This window comes from Taudactylus pleione, unplaced genomic scaffold (genome assembly GCF_031769625.1).
Source record: "Taudactylus pleione unplaced genomic scaffold, aTauple2 ptg000828l, whole genome shotgun sequence".
In the NCBI taxonomy this organism is placed as follows: domain Eukaryota; kingdom Metazoa; phylum Chordata; class Amphibia; order Anura; family Myobatrachidae; genus Taudactylus; species Taudactylus pleione.
Genome location: NW_028285230.1, coordinates 1,578,802 through 1,598,643, shown reverse-complemented (window position 1 = coordinate 1,598,643; position 19,842 = coordinate 1,578,802). Strand labels below are relative to the sequence as shown.

At 47.3% G+C, this 19,842-nt stretch overlaps 1 protein-coding gene across 1 annotated transcript in view; it reads right to left on the bottom strand.

Moving 5' to 3' along the window:
• The window catches only part of NLRC5 (NLR family CARD domain containing 5), a 175,013-nt gene that overhangs the window by 84,172 nt on the left and 70,999 nt on the right, over window positions 1–19,842 (bottom strand). Inside the window, exons 18-22 of the mRNA XM_088458330.1 lie at window positions 17,873–17,938; window positions 15,711–15,794; window positions 14,377–14,460; window positions 13,892–13,981; window positions 4,125–4,187 (exon numbers count right to left, since the gene is read on the bottom strand). Coding sequence (XP_088314456.1) covers window positions 4,125–4,187; window positions 13,892–13,981; window positions 14,377–14,460; window positions 15,711–15,794; window positions 17,873–17,938 — 387 coding nt within the window. The remainder of the gene's footprint in view (window positions 1–4,124; window positions 4,188–13,891; window positions 13,982–14,376; window positions 14,461–15,710; window positions 15,795–17,872; window positions 17,939–19,842) is intronic.

Below are 19,842 nucleotides of genomic sequence, written 5' to 3'. Positions count from 1 at the left end.
TGGGATGCCTGGAATTCGACACGCTGGCCCTTGAAAACTTGACCTTGTTTGGATTTCAGAGGAGTGGAGGACGAATTCTTGGTAGCACAAACAGACTGCTCGGACAATATTTTGGAACTGAGAACTTCGCTAGAATTTTGGTTTACAGGGTAAGGACCAAATTCTTTGACAACAGCTTCACTGAAAGTCTTTATATTTTGAAGCATTGGATCATTGGAGTTGTAAATAGGGGCAACCCAGTCCCAAGCTTTACCCTGAAAAGATGAGATAATAAACTCTACCATATTAGTAGACTTGACTCCACATGACAAAGAAGAATTCATCATACCGAAGAATTGTTTCAATAAAGCATAGTATTGAGTTAAGTCCCCATCAAAATAAATGCATGTTGGAGTATCCGACGAATCCTGTGTGTTCAAGGACTGTGGAGCACATTCAGGTGCAGGGCTGGAAGAGACTTGAGGATGCTCCGATTTATGAGGAGTCAAAACAACAGAAGCTGACAGATGTTCGGTATTCGGACCAACTGATGGGACTGGAAGGGGTCCAGAGGAGCTAGAGACAGTAGCATCAACAATCAAAGCTGAGAACAGACTACAGAGATTGTCATCTTCTGGAACAATATATGCAGGAGACGGTGAACAGGAACCATAATCAGATTTTGTAGTACAAGACACTTCTCCCTGATAACAGGAACTTGAAACCCCCTCCTGAGGCATGAGACTTGAGACCCCCTCCTGGGGTGCGAGACTTGAAACCCCTTCCTGGGGCATGAAACTTGAGACCACCTCCTGGGGTACCAGACTTGAGATCCCCTTCTGGGGAATGGGAGTTGAAACCCCTTGCTGGGGTGCAAGACTTGAAACCCCCTCCTGGGGTACGAGACTTGAAACCCCCTCCTGGGGTACGAGACTTGAGACCCCCTCCTGCGGTACGAGACTTGAAGCCCCCTCCTGGAGTAGGAGACTTGAGATCCCCTTCTGGGGAATGAGACTTGAAACCCCCTCCTGGGGTACGAGACTTGAGATCCCTCCTGGGGCTGCTGACTGGAGTCCCCTGCTGGGACAGGCAGAATCCGGGCTGGGACCGGAACGGGCAGAATCCGGGCTGGGACCGGAACGGGCAGAATCCGGGCTGGGACCGGAATGGGCAGAATCCGGGCTGGGACCGGAACGGGCAGAAGCCGGGCTGGGACCGGAACGGGCAGAATCCGGGCTGGGACCGGAACGGGCAGAATCCGGGCTGGTGCCGGAACCACTGCTGGAGTTGCAAAGGAAACAGTCTTTAATGAAGTGGTCAGAACTCCCACAATAGAGACAGAGCTGTAAATCTTTGCGCCGCTGGCGTTCGGCCACAGAGAACTTGGGGCGTGGGTGACTACGATGTCTGACATTACTTGGTTCGGAAGAATCCTTGTTTCTTAGGGGTTCCAAGGCAGAGGTTTTAGTCGAGACAGAGGCAGCTCTAAGAAATTCAGGAATGATCTGAAAAATTTTGCTGAGTAGAGCCTGAAGCTGTTCCAGCAGTCGATGGAAGGTAGTTAGGGGTTCAGGTAAGGTTTGGGTAACATCTAGCCGGTTATTCAGGATTTTCAAAAGCTGTAGCACTTAATGCTGTACGGCCTCCTGTGAATCCAAGCGGGTGACCAGGTTACGGAAAGAATCTAGTCCCTTAATAGGTGCTTGATCCGCCACCATCGTTGGGCCTGAACATTCTGTCACAATTGGTGTCTGCGAGTTAGCTGTCTCAGGTGGTGATCGGGTTTCAACGGAGGCCGGCATGACTGGAACCACAGATGATGTAGATGAATAGCTCTTTTATTATAAGAAGTGGGTAGCAGTGAGAACTGCCTTTGGTGATGAGTGACTGGAGCTGGAAACTTGAGACGTTGGAATGTGACCAGAAGGAACTTGGAGGGATCGGCAGGTAGGCTGACTGAGCTGGTCGGGTTACTAGTAGATGGGCTTGCAGACGGATGGTAGCGTGGAAGCTACTTGTTGTGGCTTGGGAAGCCGTGGGTAGACGTTGGTAGCTGGGTGGCTACGTGGAGCGGCTGGATAGCCATGGGTAAACGCTGGTATCTGGGTAGCTACTTGGAGCGGCAGGATAGCCGTGGGTGGACGCTGGTAGCTGGGTGGCTACGTGGAGCGGCTGGATAGCCGTGGGTAGACGCTGGTAGCTGGGTGGCTACGTGGATAGAACTGATGAGCTTGGAACTTGACTCTGGACTGGAATAACGTGACAATGGCTGAAGGGAAATCAGGTAATGCTGAGACGAGGGTTAAACAGGGTGATCCGGAAATGCTGTGACAAGGTTGGAACTCAGGTGCAAGCTGGATTGGATAATTGGGAATAACAGGTTTCAGGAAGGAATGGGTAGGTTTGGGAATTTTAGGTTCAGGGAGGGAGTAGGTAGGTAAAAGGGGCAGGAGTTGATCCACAGCAGGAAGCAAGGCAAGGTGACACGATGCAGGTTTACAGAGTGCCAGGGACCAACCAGGAGTAGGACTAGCAGCAGAGCACAGGCCAGGTATTGCTGTAACAGGATGATTTGGATGCCAGGTATTACTGTAGCAGGTTTTCGGGATGCACAAGGGGTTGCTGTAGCAGGTTTCAGGGATACACTTGAAATGCAGAAACAGCATGAACCATACACCACGGGAAGACGAGATGTTCAGGCCCAGAATGCTATCAGGAGAGGATATATATACCATGGGTCTGGCAGCAATTGGTGGATACGGACAGGTGGTCTGGTAGTAGCATTCTGAGTGGTGGAAGGCACAACATTCAGAGGGAGTATTCATCTCTGCAGCTCTGAGAATCAGAACCACACCTGCGATTCCAATCAGGGCTAGCAGTGCTCACAGACAGAGGAGAGGCCAGGTGCAATAATCAGAGCAAAGCCTCCAGGCAAATTACACACAAAGATCCATGGGGCAGCTGACAGGGGTAAGTCTCAAGGCAAAAAGGTGACAACTAGACAGAGTCGTGACAATAGCCTTATTGTTGGATCACAAGAAAGGCATGGTAGGGAAATAACATATGTCGTAGTACCTGATAGTAATTGTGTAAGTCCCCATGGGGCGCTACAGGAGTAAGTGGAGCAGGTAAAGTCCGTACCGACTGGAGTGGAGAGCTCAGGTCACTGATAGTGCTCAGTGACTCTCAGTCTGGTCCGTCTGTGCAGGGAGCCGCCCCTGTCAGACTCCACAGAGGTCAGTGATAACGGTGGAAGTGCTGCTGACCAAGGGTGGGGAACTCGGATCACAGGTCTTGCTCCGGAAATAGTGACTCTCCGTCTGGTACCTGTACAAGGAGCCGCCCGGGTGGGAAGTTGTTAGGAAAGTTCAGTAAAGTGGCATGTAGGCAGGCACGGCCGCATCTTGTAAGAATTTCCTCACACCAGAAATGGGTGACAGGTACTGGATACAAGCGTGTAGAAGAATGTCGGGAACAGCACAAAACACAGGGCAGCAACGCGTTTCGTCCCAATCCTGGGACTTTTTCAAGTTAAATGCCCAGTATAGAAGGTCCCTCTTAAATAGGGAACCTGATCGGCCCATTCGGTCTTTAATTAGCAATCATTAAATGCAGGTAAACGAAAAAAACCTAATGGAAGGTTTTCACAGTACATGAATTGATAACCAACATCAAAAATATGACAACACACACTAAGAAATATTAAATAAAAAAATATTAGAGCAGGATGTCCACTCGGCCTTGAGGCAGCTAGACCCTGCCGCAGGGTCTCGTCCCAACTCGCAAGGCCGATGGTCGCGATTATCGCGATGGTCTCCTGGCCGTTCGCACAAGCTGTGGGTGGGCTCCTACAGCTTTGCGAGTGGCCGGAGAAAAAAATATATATACGCCCACATTCACAGCGAGCGGCCAGCGCTTGCGACTGGGTCTGAATCAGGGTCATTGTCCATACATCGTGGCGGAACCGAATTTTTATCGCTTCTTATTGAATTGATCCCTCAGTCCAACACCCTTTGTTGTGGACTGAATGACATAACAGCTAGATGCACACAGAGCAGATAACTGATGTAAGGTGTTTATGAGGGATGAGGCCAAACAATTAGGTGCCAGTATAATTAAAATCAATCAAATAATTTGTTCCACACCTGCAGATAACCTTGTTTGCCTTTTGTTGCTTCTGTAAATGCAAGTACATGTCTTCAGCAGACCTGAAAAGAGGACAGCCATTAGTAATAATGCACTGGGTGATCAACACATGGAAAGCCGGAGATGTAATGGACAGGATAAAGATATGACTGAATAAAGGGAGGCTAGTGGTATCAGGTACGTAGCAAGCAGTGCTTCCACTTACAGGTCTTGTCCCTGCTAACAGGGAAGTTTGAGCACGATCAGGAATAATATTTCCTCTTTTTGGTTACAGGAAAATCTGATTCTTAAAATCCCCTGAAATTGGGTAAAACTACTGTCTCAGCTACTGTATGCACTCCTGTATTCTGTGAGCTATCACGTAATGTATGTACGGCATTTTAAGCACAACCTTTGACAGTGAATTCAAAGGCAATTTAAACCTGGAAAAAACATATATAAGCAGACTATAACATAACCCAAACTACTGCCATGATTTCAGCACTAAGGCCCTGATTCAGAGCTCGCTCTGAATCAGGGTCGGGCTATTTTTTTTTTTTGAACTGCCTCCTGGCCGTTCGCATATCTGTGGGTGACCACCCACAGCTATAGCGAGCGGCCAGGAAGATGGTCGCGATGGTCAAGACGATCGCGACCATCGGGCTTGCGACGAGACCCTTGTGGTAGGGTCTCGTTGCAGCAAGCCCCAGAGAGATTTCAGCTCAAACAGAGCTGAAATCTCTCGCACTGACATCACTCGTGATGTCAGTGGGGCCGCCCCCAAACGGAGGCGTTCACATGGGAACGCCTCCGTTTGGGCAGCCAACCCCCGGCCCGCCCAGCAAAGGGGGTGTGCTGTCACTAAACATCGACAGCACGCCCTCTTTGGTACGAGACCCGGAGTGACGGAGTGCCCGTCGCTATCCGAGTCTCGCGCATGCGCACGGCGGAGCCGGCTCCTTTGTGCGCATGCGCACTGACCCACCATCGACCCGGTTGCGAGCGCTCAGCGCTTGCGACCGGGTCTGAATCAGGCCCCAAAGCCATTAATTATGTTACTGACCATTGAGGAGATGCTGTTACTGACCATTGAGGAGATGCTGGTTTGATTGAGCCATTCAACACATTGATATTATTAAATGTTGTGCTGTAATGTAAATTCACCTGTTATATTGTCTTCGTATCACTGTACACTACTCTGCATAGTGCTGTCAGCTCTTGTACTGCACTAGTATACAAAGTGCAAGGGCTATGGAAAGGGGTGTGGTATAAAGGATCAACAGTAAGACGGTCGACAGTTAATAGGTTGACAGGGACAAAAGGTCGACAGGTACAAACGGTCAACTGACAAAAGGTCGACAGTGCAAAACGTTGTCAGATTCAAATGGTCAACATACATACATACAGACCTCACAACATGACCCTCTCCAGGAGGGACACTGGACCTTATTCAGAGGCGGCCGTACGGTCTACGACCGCACGGCCGCCTCGATGTTTTGCCAGTGCGCATGCGCACGAGGGAGCCGGCTCCCTCGTGCGCATGCGTGAGACCCGCTACGACCGACAGCGCCGGTCGTAGCGGGTCTCTTTCCAAAGGGGGCGAGCTGTTGATGTTGATTGACAGCTTGCCCCGTTTGGAAGGCGGGCCGGGGGGGTAGCAGCCCAAACGGAGGCGTTCCCATGGGTCTCGTCGTAAGCCCCGATGGTCGCGATGGTCTCTGACCATCGCGACCATCACCTGAGCGGTCGTTAGAGCTGTGGGTGTTAACCCACAGCCTAACGACCGCAACAGAGTCGGGCGGTCTGGATGCAAGTGGCCGCCCAGTTTCTGAGCGACCGCTTGCATCCTCCGACCGCCTCTGAATGAGGCCAACAATGCTCTGGTCATGGACTTCCCTGGTAATTTATGATTGGTGGAGGCTCCAGAGGTGGGGCTGCAGCATAGTCCAAAATTCAAATAGGGAAGTCACACCAACTGCCAGTGAGTCCCAGCCAGTGATGTCTGGCAGTGTGTGAAATGACAGTTGGTATGACTCCCCTATTTGAATTTTGAACTGTGCTGCAGCCCCGCCTCTTACCAGGGAAGTCCAGGACCAGAGCATTGTGTCCCTCCTGGAGAGGGTCATGTTGGGAGGTATGATACATATAGTCGACACAAAATGGTCGACGCCTTTTTATATTATTTTTTTTAACCCTAACCCTCCCCTTGGTGCCTAAACTTCCTGCTGGTGCCTAAATCTAACCCTCCCACTAGTGCCTAAACCTAATCGTAGCCTAATCCTTACTAGGGGTGAGCGGGTTCGGATTTCTGAAATCCGAACCCCCCCGAGCCCCCCCGATCCGAGTCCGATCCGAGTCAGGCTCGACTTTTCCCGCCTGACTCGGATCTGAAATCGAGGCAAAACGTCATCTTCCCGCCTTCCGAGTCTCGCGGGTTTTGGATCCTATATAAGGTACACACGTCGGCGCCATTTTCTCACTCGGCTGTGGACAGTGAAGAGGGAGGGTGGGAGTTAGGGCTGTGTAGTGTAGTGTAGTGCTGCTGTTGTCCACTACTTCAAAGTCCATAGGGGCTGGCTGGACTGTGTTGTGCAGTCAGTTCTCCATAGGGGCTGTGTCCACTCCAAAGTCCTGTGCAGTGTCCCAGTCCTAAAGGAGTGCTGTAGTGTTGTCCAGGGGGTGCTCTGTCCATCAGGGGTGCTCCCCCCAAGTGCTAAAAAAATAATATATTTTCTGTGTTTGTGAATTGTGTGCGCAGTAGCCGCACGTGCATCAACAAAGTAGTGCCAAGCGTGCGCCTGTGTCATAAGTAAAGGGCCGGCTGGCTTGACCGTTAAGGGTGCTGTAACCCCCGAAAGTACACTCCAGTCCAAACCAAAAAAAAAATTATTTTCTGTGTTTGTGAATTGTGTGCGCAGTAGCCGCACGTGCATCAACAAAGTAGTGCCAAGCGTGCGCCTGTGTCATAAGTAAAGGGCCGGCTGGCTTGACCGTTAAGGGTGCTGTAACCCCCGAAAGTACACTCCAGTCCAAACCAAAAAAAAAATTATTTTCTGTGTTTGTGAATTGTGTGCGCAGTAGCCGCACGTGCATCAACAAAGTAGTGCCAAGCGTGCGCCTGTGTCATAAGTAAAGGGCCGGCTGGCTTGACCGTTAAGGGTGCTGTAACCCCCGAAAGTACACTCCAGTCCAAACCAGAAAAAAAATTATTTTCTGTGTTTGTGAATTGTGTGCGCAGTAGCCGCACGTGCATCAACAAAGTAGTGCCAAGCGTGCGCCTGTGTCATAAGTAAAGGGCCGGCTGGCTTGACCGTTAAGGGTGCTGTAACCCCCGAAAGTACACTCCAGTCCAAACCAAAAAAAAAATTATTTTCTGTGTTTGTGAATTGTGTGCGCAGTAGCCGCACGTGCATCAACAAAGTAGTGCCAAGCGTGCGCCTGTGTCATAAGTAAAGGGCCGGCTGGCTTGACCGTTAAGGGTGCTGTAACCCCCGAAAGTACACTCCAGTCCAAACCAAAAAAAAAATTATTTTCTGTGTTTGTGAATTGTGTGCGCAGTAGCCGCACGTGCATCAACAAAGTAGTGCCAAGCGTGCGCCTGTGTCATAAGTAAAGGGCCGGCTGGCTTGACCGTTAAAGGGTGCTGTAACCCCCGAAAGTACACTCCAGTCCAAACCAAAAAAAAATTATTTTCTGTGTTTGTGAATTGTGTGCGCAGTAGCCGCACGTGCATCAACAAAGTAGTGCCAAGAGTGCGCCTGTGTCATAAGTAAAGGGCCGGCTGGCTTGACCGTTAAGGGTGCTGTAACCCCCGAAAGTACACTCCAGTCCAAACCAAAAAAAAAATTATTTTCTGTGTTTGTGAATTGTGTGCGCAGTAGCCGCACGTGCATCAACAAAGTAGTGCCAAGCGTGCGCCTGTGTCATAAGTAAAGGGCCGGCTGGCTTGACCGTTAAGGGTGCTGTAACCCCCGAAAGTACACTCCAGTCCAAACCAAAAAAAAAATTATTTTCTGTGTTTGTGAATTGTGTGCGCAGTAGCCGCACGTGCATCAACAAAGTAGTGCCAAGCGTGCGCCTGTGTCATAAGTAAAGGGCCGGCTGGCTTGACCGTTAAGGGTGCTGTAACCCCCGAAAGTACACTCCAGTCCAAACCAAAAAAAAAATTATTTTCTGTGTTTGTGAATTGTGTGCGCAGTAGCCGCACGTGCATCAACAAAGTAGTGCCAAGCGTGCGCCTGTGTCATAAGTAAAGGGCCGGCTGGCTTGACCGTTAAAGGGTGCTGTAACCCCCGAAAGTACACTCCAGTCCAAACCAAAAAAAAATTATTTTCTGTGTTTGTGAATTGTGTGCGCAGTAGCCGCACGTGCATCAACAAAGTAGTGCCAAGAGTGCGCCTGTGTCATAAGTAAAGGGCCGGCTGGCTTGACCGTTAAGGGTGCTGTAACCCCCGAAAGTACACTCCAGTCCAAACCAAAAAAAAAATTATTTTCTGTGTTTGTGAATTGTGTGCGCAGTAGCCGCACGTGCATCAACAAAGTAGTGCCAAGCGTGCGCCTGTGTCATAAGTAAAGGGCCGGCTGGCTTGACCGTTAAGGGTGCTGTAACCCCCGAAAGTACACTCCAGTCCAAACCAAAAAAAAAATTATTTTCTGTGTTTGTGAATTGTGTGCGCAGTAGCCGCACGTGCATCAACAAAGTAGTGCCAAGCGTGCGCCTGTGTCATAAGTAAAGGGCCGGCTGGCTTGACCGTTAAGGGTGCTGTAACCCCCGAAAGTACACTCCAGTCCAAACCAAAAAAAAAATTATTTTCTGTGTTTGTGAATTGTGTGCGCAGTAGCCGCACGTGCATCAACAAAGTAGTGCCAAGCGTGCGCCTGTGTCATAAGTAAAGGGCCGGCTGGCTTGACCGTTAAAGGGTGCTGTAACCCCCAAAGTACACTCCAGTCCAAACCAAAAAAAAAATTATTTTCTGTGTTTGTGAATTGTGTGCGCAGTAGCCGCACGTGCATCAACAAAGTAGTGCCAAGCGTGCGCCTGTGTCATAAGTAAAGGGCCGGCTGGCTTGACCGTTAAGGGTGCTGTAACCCCCGAAAGTACACTCCAGTCCAAACCAAAAAAAAAATTATTTTCTGTGTTTGTGAATTGTGTGCGCAGTAGCCACACGTGCATCAACAAAGTAGTGCCAAGCGTGCGCCTGTGTCATAAGTAAAGGGCCGGCTGGCTTGACCGTTAAAGGGTGCTGTAACCCCCGAAAGTACACTCCAGTCCAAACCAAAAAAAAATTATTTTCTGTGTTTGTGAATTGTGTGCGCAGTAGCCGCACGTGCATCAACAAAGTAGTGCCAAGAGTGCGCCTGTGTCATAAGTAAAGGGCCGGCTGGCTTGACCGTTAAAGGGTGCTGTAACCCCCGAAAGTACACTCCAGTCCAAACCAAAAAAAAATTATTTTCTGTGTTTGTGAATTGTGTGCGCAGTAGCCGCACGTGCATCAACAAAGTAGTGCCAAGAGTGCGCCTGTGTCATAAGTAAAGGGCCGGCTGGCTTGACCGTTAAAGGGTGCTGTAACCCACAAAGTACACTCCAGTCCAAACCAAAAAAAAAATTATTTTCTGTGTTTAGCCGCACGTATATATCAAATCGATATAACATAAATGGAGGACCAAACTTTCTCCGATAAAAATAAAATAGAGAAAGATCAAGAACCACTTCCTCCTAGTGCTGAAGCTGCTGCCACTAGTCATGACATAGACGATAACATGCCATCAACGTCGTCTGCCAAGGCCGATGCCCAATGTCATAGTAGAGGGCACATACAATCCCAAATGGCAAAGTTCAGGAAAATGACCTTGAAAAAGACATTTAAATCAGCTGAAGAGAAACGTAAACTTGCCAATATGCCATTTACGACACGGAGTGGCAAGGAACGGCTAAGGTCGATCCCTAGTATGTTCATGACTAGTGGTTCAGCTTCACATGACGATGGAAGCCCTCCTCCCACTAAAAAAATCAAAAGAGTTAAGCTGGCAAAAGCACAGCGAAGAACTGTGCTTTCTAAGAAGATATCACAAATCCCCAAGGAGAGTCCAAGTGTGGTGGTGGTTGCGATGCCTGACCTTCCCAGCACTGGACGGGAAGAGGTGGCTCTTTCCACCATTTGCATGCCCCCTGCAAGTGCTGAAAGGAGCACCCACAGTCCACTTGCTGATATGCAAATTGAAGATGTCACTGTTGAAGTACAACAGGATGAGGATACTGGTGTAGCTGGCGCTGAGGAGGAAGTTGGCGAGGAGGATTCTGATGGTGATGTGGTTTGTTTAAATCAGGCTCCGGGGGAGACAGTTGTTGTCCGTGGGATGAAAAAGCCCATCACGGTCATGCCTGGGCAGAAGACCAAACATTCCACCTCTTTGGTCTGGCAATATTTCTATCCAAATCCGGACAACAACTGTCTTGCCATATGTACCATATGTAAAGGTGAAATAAGTAGGGGTAGGGACGTCAACCACCTAGGAACATCCTCCCTTATACGGCACCTGCAGCGCGTTCATAAAAAGTTACTGTCAAGTTCAGAAACTTTGGCTCAGACCGTAAGCAGTCCAGGGACACCTAAATCCCGTTGTCCTGTTGTATCCAAGCGCCTGCAAACCACACCGTCAACTCCCTCCTCGTCAATTTCCTCCTTAGTCAGGATCGGAAGTAGTCCTGCAGGCCATGTCACTGGCATGACTGACTCTCCTATCCGGGATTCCTCTGGAGGATCCTGCATTGCTACGCCTACTGCTGCCGCTGCTGCTGTTGCTGCTGCTGGGAGTCGTTCATCATCCCAGAGAGGAAGTAGGAACACCACTACTTTTACTAAACAATTGACCCTCCAACAGTCCTTAGCGAGGAGGATGAAGTACGACAGCAGTCATCCTGAAGCAAAACGTATAACTGAGGCCTTGACTGCTATGTTGGTGTTAGACGTGCGTCCGGTATCCGCCATTAGTGCAGTGGGATTTAGACAATTGATGGAGGTAGTGTGTCCCCGGTTCCAAATCCCGTCTAGATTCCACTTCACTAGGCAGGCGATACCGAGACTGTACAGAAACGTCAGAAAAAGTGTCCTCAGTGTCCTGAAAAATGCCGTTGTACACAATGTCCACTTAACCACGGACATGTGGACAAGTGGAACAGGGCAGACTAAGGACTATATGACTGTGACAGCCCACTGGGTAGATGTATCACCTTACGCAGCAACAGCAGCAGCGTCACCAGTAGCAGCATCTCAGAAACGCCAGCTCGTTACAAGGCAGGCTACGCTGTGTATCACCGGTTTCAGTAAGAGGCACACCGCCGACAACCTCTTAGAGAAACTGAGGGAAATCATCGCCCAGTGGCTTACCCCACTTAGACTCTCCTGGGGATTTGTGATATCTGACAACGCCACCAATATTGTGCGGGCATTACATCTGGGCAAATTCCAGCACGTCCCATGTTTTGCTCACACAATAAACTTGGTGGTGCAGAATTTTCTGAAAAGCGACAGGGGCGTGCAGGAGACGCTTTGGGTGGCCCGAAAAATTTCTGGCCACTTTCGCCATTCAGCGACTGCGTGCCGAAGACTGGAGCGCCAGCAAACACTCTTGAACCTGCCCCGCCATCACCTGAAGCAAGAGGTTGTGACGCGGTGGAACTCAACCCTCTATATGCTTCAGAGGATGGAGGAGCAGCAAAAGGCCATACAAGCCTATACATCCACCTATGACATAGGCAAAGGAGGGGGTATGCACCTGACTCAAGCGCAGTGGAGAATGATTTCCGTGTTGTGCAAGGTTCTCCAGCCCTTCGAACTTGCCACACGTGAAGTCAGTTCAGACACTGCCAGCTTGAGTCAGGTCATTCCCCTCATCAGGCTTTTGCAGAAGCAGCTGGAGAAAGTGAAGGAGGAGCTAAGACGGAGCGATTCCGCTCGGCATGTGGGACTTGTGGATGAAGCCCTTCATTCGCTTTGCCAGGATTCCAGGGTGGTCAATCTGTTGAAATCAGACCACTACGTTTTGGCCACCGTGCTCGATCCTAGGTTTAAAGCCTATGTGGTGTCTCTCTTTCCGGCCGACACAAGCCTGCAGAGGTGCAAAGACCTGCTGGTGAACACACTGTCAGCTGAAGCGGAACGTGACACGTCAACGGCTCCTTCTTCATTTTCTCCTGCAACTGGGGCTGCCAGGAAAAAACTTAGGTATCCTAAGCAACCCGCTGGCGGTGATGCAGGGCAGGCAGGACCAAGTTTGGACATCTGGTCCGGACTGAAGGACCTGGCAACAATTTCTGACATGTCTACTGTCACTGCATATGATACTGTCACCATTGACAGAATGGTGGAGGATTACATCGGTGACAGCATCCAAGTAGGCATGGCAGACAGTCCATACCTGTACTGGCAGGAAAAAGAGGCAATTTGGAGGCCCCTGTACAAACTGGCTCTATTTTACCTGAGTTGCCCCCCCTCCAGTGTGTACTCCGAAAGAGTGTTTAGTGCAGCCGGGAACCTTGTCAGCGAAAGGCGTAGGAGGTTGCTTCCACAGAATGTGGAGAAGATGATGTTCATCAAAATGAATTATCAGCTCTTCCAGGGAGACCAGCCTCCAGAAGGTACAGAGGGACCTGTGGTGGTGGATTCAAGTGGGGACGAGTTAATACTTTGTGAGGATGAGGATGTACACACTGAAGAGGGTGAGGAATCGGTGGATGAGGAGGATGAGGATGACATCTTGCCTCCATAGAGCCAGTTTGTGCAGGGACACATTAATTGCCAGCTTGTTTTGTGGGGGCCCAAACGAACCAATCATTTCAGCCACAGTTGTGTGGCAGACCCTGGCGCTGAAATGATTGGTTTGTTAAAGTGTGCATGTCCTGTTTATACAACATAAGGGTGGGTGGGAGGGCCCAAGGACAATTCCATCTTGCACCTCTTTTTTTTCTTTGCATTATGTACAGTTTGGGGCCTAGTTTTTCAAACTGCCATCCTGTCTGCCACTGCAGTTTCACGCCTAGATGGGTCACGTGTTTGTGCCGCCCACTCGTGTCGCTTAGCATAGTCATCCAGCTACCTCGGTGCAACGTTTTGGACATAAAAACACTATTGTGAGGTGTGAGGTGTTCAGAATAGACTGGAAATGAGTGGAAATTAAGGTTATTGAGGTTAATAATAGCATAGGAGCAGAAAAACCTACAAATTCTGTGATTTTAGCTGTTTTTATGCTTTTTTAAAAAAAAATACAGATCCAAAACACAAAACCCAGAACCCAAAACACGGAAGGGTGGTTTTGGCAAAACCAATCCAGATCCAAAACACGAAGAAAGATCCAGATCCAAAACCAAAACACAAAACACGAAAAGTGGCCGGTGCACACCCCTAATCCTTACCCTCCTCCTAGTGCCTAACCCTAACTGTCCCCTCTGACAGCCTAACCCATTCCTCCTCCAAGTGCCTAACCCCTACCTTAAAAAAGTTGAAAAAATAAATAAATATTTATTTGTGTCGACCATTTGAACCTGCCAACCTTTTAAAATCTGTTGAAATTTTGTACTGTCGACCTTTTGTCCCTGTCGATCTATTCCATGTTGACCACCTGGTGTCGAGATATTGATTGACTGTCGACCTATTAATTGTCGACCTTTCATCCGGATCCCTATGGAAAGCTGCATAGGAAAACATTGATATTAATGGGGAAAATCAGAGGAATAGGACATGAAAGTAGTATGGGAAATAAATTGTAATATGGTACATTTACCACATACCTCAAATCCACTTCTGTAATGCGGTCGCAGAGGTTAATTGAGTCAGCCAGTAATAAGACACAGTTTGGGGAAAGGTCACTTTTACTGATGCTAAAGAACACAACAAAGAAACAAATCAGCTATTTAAAAACACAATTTGCTCATATATTTATATATATATATATATATATATATATATATACTCAAAGTTGTAAAGTTAATAAGGTGCAGGAAGGGCAACATGCACATATTTAATTGCTAAATTTACTAAAACTTCTAAAAAAGAAAAAGTAAAGGTGTTGGCCATAAGAACCAATTATGGTCTAGCTAACATTTATCTAGTACGTTCTAGAAAATGAGAGCTACAATCTGATTGGTTGCTATGCGCAAAAGCTCCATTTTGCCTTTTCTAGAAGTGTTAGTAACACTCTACCACAATGGAATTTTCTAGCATTTGTTGAAAAGAAATGAGACGGCTTAAAATGGAAACATATTGAGATTCTTACTTGAGAAATGTCAGATTGGGAAAATGTGGCAGGTGAGCCAGCAGGACTTCAATCATTTGGTAGCTGAGTGCATTGCCAGAGAAACTGTGGAGATAAATAGTTTTTGTTGAATAATAATAAATAAACTGTATACAGGGCCAAATGTACGGCCACATGGGCCTGGGGCTGAAAATGTTCAAGGGTCGATACTGAGGAGAAGAGGTGTGATGTGTGGGTGTGGCCAGTGATGTGTGGGTGTGGCCAGTGATGTGTGGGTGTGACCTGTGCCAAGTGGGCGTTTACATCCCCTACACTATCAGCCCACTATCTCCCTACATATGTAAAAGTATAAAAATTGCATAATTTTGTGAGGAAAATAGAAATACAATTGTAATACTTAGGATTTATGGCCGTCTATAGTGGCTAGCTGGGCGGCTGGTCATCATCATGCTGTGATGCAGATGGGCCTATTTTTATGTGGAGGCCTGGATCTGTGACTCCATAAGCCCCATTGTTTATCTGGCCCTGGCTGTATATACGAGGTATGTTTGTCATATGACGGATGCGTCACAGCACTGCTTTGTACTGTTGGGGTCCTTGCTCCTTCTACAAAATCGCTGTGGTTTCCTGCTTATTATATTCCACTTCTCACACAGCTCCTGTCACATGCAGCCATTCCCCCACTAAAATAACCCCTGACAGACAAATAACTACTTTAGCGACCATTCCGGTGATCTGATCAATGTGTATGGTTATACTTGTCTACTGAATTTTTGGGAACTCCTGGGAGAGTAAACCAGCCTCCAGAATAGAATACCACCCACTTCTCCTGTGAAATGGGAATTAATGACACAATTCACAATTAATTGTCTCATGGTGGCCCCTGCCCCACTGCCCGATGGCACAACTTGTGGTATCAAGTAGCAGGGGAGGCCACGATGACACAAGTCCATATTCTCTTGCATTTGAGAGAAACGGTGGACAAGCTATTTACATCATTCATTTTAACCTGCGCTAAATGTACTGAATAAAGCAAGAAACTTTCGCTGCAAGATAAAGTTAAATATAGCCCTTAGGAAGCCTCCCCATTGCTGCCCTCTCCCACGTGGCACCGGGCATCGCAGTAGAGCAGCAGCTGGCTAATACTTCTTATGATCACTGGGACAGGATCCTATCTTAGTAATGATACATTCAGGCGACTAAGGATTCCTTATTATTGAGGGCAGACTGCATATATTAATAAATATGACCCTTAATATGGTACATAACTAAAGGCTTAAAACTAAACTCAGATCTGCCTCTAAATGCTTAAAAAGTAGATTGTTCAAGTAGTAATATGAAAACCATGTACGTACTTTATCTGTGTGAGAGCAGAACATTGTATCAACGCCAGCAACAGACTCTGCAGCTTCTGGGAGGTCATGCGGTACCCTGTGAGGCTACACGGACATGGGCAATAAATAATAGACAGGAGAAAACAAAACAAGATAAAATACATAAAGAGGTGACTTTTGTTATCGCGTCTCCGGCCTGCACTTGATCATATAGTAAGCGGCAATCTTATTGTGAGGTTAAAGGCACCTTCACTGTATTTTTACCCTTACTATCTGTCTAATGGGAATATATAGTTATGTTTATTCTATTATGCATTTTATATAGGATGTTAACTTTTATTTATTTAGTTGAAAAGCAGCTCTGCCAGCCTGAATCTGTGCAGTGACACTAAAAGCTCACATGGTAATAAATGGTCTAATGACTAAGAAATGGTATTCCATCCCCAACATTGATTTATATGAATTAATTCATATTATGGTCCCATGGAATGCAGATGGCAGAAAAATAAGAGCGCTTGCCCAAATAAAGAAGCAGTACTTATCAGCATTTTGTACTCTACAAATGAGCATTAACGCAGGGCCGAAACTACGATTTTTGTCACCCAGGGCAAAGCCATAATTTGGCAACCCCCCCCCAAAAAATACAACATAGAGGACGAAAAAGGGTGTGTAGTTTTGTGACACAGTAATGCCCCTTATAACACATTGTGCCACACATTGATGACTCTTACAACTTATTATGCCACAGTAATGCCCCTTACAACACATTATGCCACAGTAATGCCCCTTATACATTATGCCACAGTAATGCCCCTTATACATTTATGCCACAGTAATGCCCCATATACATTATGCCACAGTAAGGCCCCATATACATTATGCCACAGTAAGGCCCCATTTACATTATGCCACAGTAAGGCCCCATATACATTATGCCACAGTAAGGCCCCATATACATTATGCCACAGTAATGCCCCTTACACATTATGCCACAGTAATGCCCCTTAAACATTATGCCACAGTAATGCCCCTTACACATTATGCCACTGTAAGGCTCCTTACACATTATGCCACAGTAAGGCTCCTTACACATTGTGCCACAGTAAGGCCTCTTTTACATTAAGCCACAGGAAGACCCCATTTCCCTTCTCTTACCTGTCAGGGCCGTGCCGTGGGTGAGCTCGGGGTGGCGCGGGACCGGGCTGCCACACGTTGGGGAACTGTCAGCACTGCCGTCATTGTAATGTGGTGCTACTTGCAAACCAATTGGAGCTCAAGGACCGGCAGCCTCTGTTCATTGGCTACCGGTCCGCAAGCACTGATTGGCTTTTGACCGGCACCACATTAGACTGACGGTGTCTGTACCTCTCAAGGTCAGGATGTGGCTCCAAACCCACAAGAGCAGCAACCTAGCCTCCTGGCACCCCCTCAAGTCCGGCACTCGGGTCACGTGCCCCCTTAGCCCTCCCCCCTGGTTGTGGCCCTGCTTAATGCACAGTAAAAGTGCTTGAACTGTGTTGGAGGTTGCCAATTTATAGAGTACTCCCTGGGTACACACATAGGGATATACTAATTATTTCTTTTGACTTGGTCCAGATATTTATCATTTCTTATCGCTGCTTATCAAGCAATAAGAAATTATGGTTCGCTGGGATTTAACATTACTCACATGCAAGGACAGGGGTTCTGTTCTTACAGCGCCCTCTCCTGGAAACAGTGTGTAGCTTACAGGCTGCAATGCCTTACACCATCTGTAGATGGCGTTGATTACTGGGGTCAAGCTTGGTAAATTTGTCATTTTAGCAGCCTCCATCGAAACCTATAGGGGTTGCTTTTTGCAATAGAAAACGGGGGACTGCAGCAGATATCTCGGATAATAATTACGGTTTCCCTCCTTACATACATTCTAGTCATGCTCAATATTTGTAGGTAGCTCCCGAAAACTGCTGTTTCTAGGGGATATACCACAAATTTCACTTAATCAATATGCCCCATAATCTTGTATATTCAACAGAAGCTATTTAAGATGACTTATATTGTCTATTCCCTAAAATGTATCATATATGTTTTATTAAGCTAAACTCATAACAATTGCATTGATTTGTTTTAGCGATTTATTCTAGTCCAGAGCAAAAACTCACAATCAAAAAAACAAACGATGGTGGGAGAGTGACAATCCTCACCTAAATGATTTGGGTGGTTGAGATGGCGCTGATGTGTTTTCATTGTGAACCAGTAAAGACTCGTCCCTACAAAATAAATTCATCAAAACAATTATTAACCAGCAGTACCAGCTGATTATACAGTGCGCTAATTCAGCAGAACCTCAGGTGCCTCTAGTGGCCCAACACTGCTCACCTCCATGCTTTTACAGGTTGGCTTGTTTCAGGCGGACAAGTGAGCTGTCAGTGCCCCATAAGTGGAACTACCACTTCTCATGCATGGGACATCCATATGAGACCTGCACTGACATACAAGCGGTCAGGAGACTGCTGCACCCAAGGTAAGCAGAGCTCTTTGCTTTACTAACAAAGGGCATGACGCAGATTTGAATTTGTGCCCGTCTGCAGAGCGTATCTTGCATGTTTTCACATTGCGAATATTCCAGAACTGGGCATATGCAAGTATTAGCAATTCAGAGTTGAAGGCATCTCAGTGGCATCTACACTTGTGAGTGAGTAGGTATATGTCTGGGCTGTAACGTGGCTCTCTCATGTAGGCAAAGTTTACTGAAGACGCGTTGATGAATCTGTTGGCCATGTTGAGCTGTGCATATTATGCGGAGATCCATCTGATTTCCGGTATAGAGATGGTGAAAGTGTACGATGATAGTGATGATGGCTATTTCAACAGTATTTTTGCCATCATATATACTTATACTATATACACTTATGCATCATGATATGACTTCTTGTTTCTGATATTGCATGTATACTTGCAGAAGGGACCTCGCAGCCTTGGCCATTAAGGGCCTCAATTAGAGATAGTGAAAATTCCAAATGGTGCAAATTTGCGCCTAGATCATGTTGTAATGCAACGGGGACAAATGCAATCTGCTTATTTGTTTTTACACTGCAATTTAGAGTACCCAGTACCCATTATTGAGTATCCATAAACCTCCCCCTGACTGACACGTATTTTTTTCTGAGACGGAGAAATCTCTGCATTGGCCGATGTTCTACTTAATGTATTGGGGGACAGGATAGACCGCTTCACTTATGTGTGGCTGCAGGGGATTGGATGTGTGGCTGCACATTACATGGATATATTCAGCTGCAATAGTCTTAAACTGACCATTACAACTAGCATCATGTAGATAGAATTACCAGGCTTCCTATGCATAGGAAGTCTACGTGTACTATAAATGTGTACCCAAGGTTCTGTTCTTGGACCTCTCCTATTCTCTCTCTATACGTCTTCTCTAGGTAAACTCATCAGCTCTTTTGACCTCCATTATCATCTCTATGCTGATGATACTCAGATCTACCTTTCCTCACCTGATCTTTCCCCCTCTATACTGACTCGTATCTCCAACTGTCTCTCTGCTATCTCTTCCTGGATGTCCCAGCGATTTCTCAAACTTAATATGTCTAAGACTGAGCTGATAGTCTTCCCACCCTCCCACATAACATCATGTCCCATTATTTCTTTATTAATAGATGGCATTACTATCTCATCTAGCCCCAAAGTGCGTTGTCTTGGAGTCATCCTGGACTCTTCCCTCTCCTTTAAACCACACATTCAGAACCTCTCACAGTCCTGTCGTTTCCATCTCAAGAATATTTCCAAGATCAGACCCTTTCTCACCCAGGATGCTACCAAAACCCTTGTACATTCACTGGTCATGTCCAGACTGGACTACTGTAACCTTCTCTTAGCTGGCCTCCCCAAATCCCATCTCTCTCCTCTCCAGTCTGTGCTCAATGCTGCTGCTCGGCTCATCTTCCTCTCCAAACGCTCTACATCTGCCTCCCCTCTTTTGCAAGCCCTCCACTGGCTCCCATTCCCTTTCAGAACCCAATTCAAGGCTCTTACACTCACTTACAAAGCCCTCACCCATTCCTCTCCCATTTACATCTCTGATCTAATCTCCCTTCACTCTTCTGTCCGCCCTCTTCGTTCACTTAATACACGCCGCCTTTCATGTCAATTG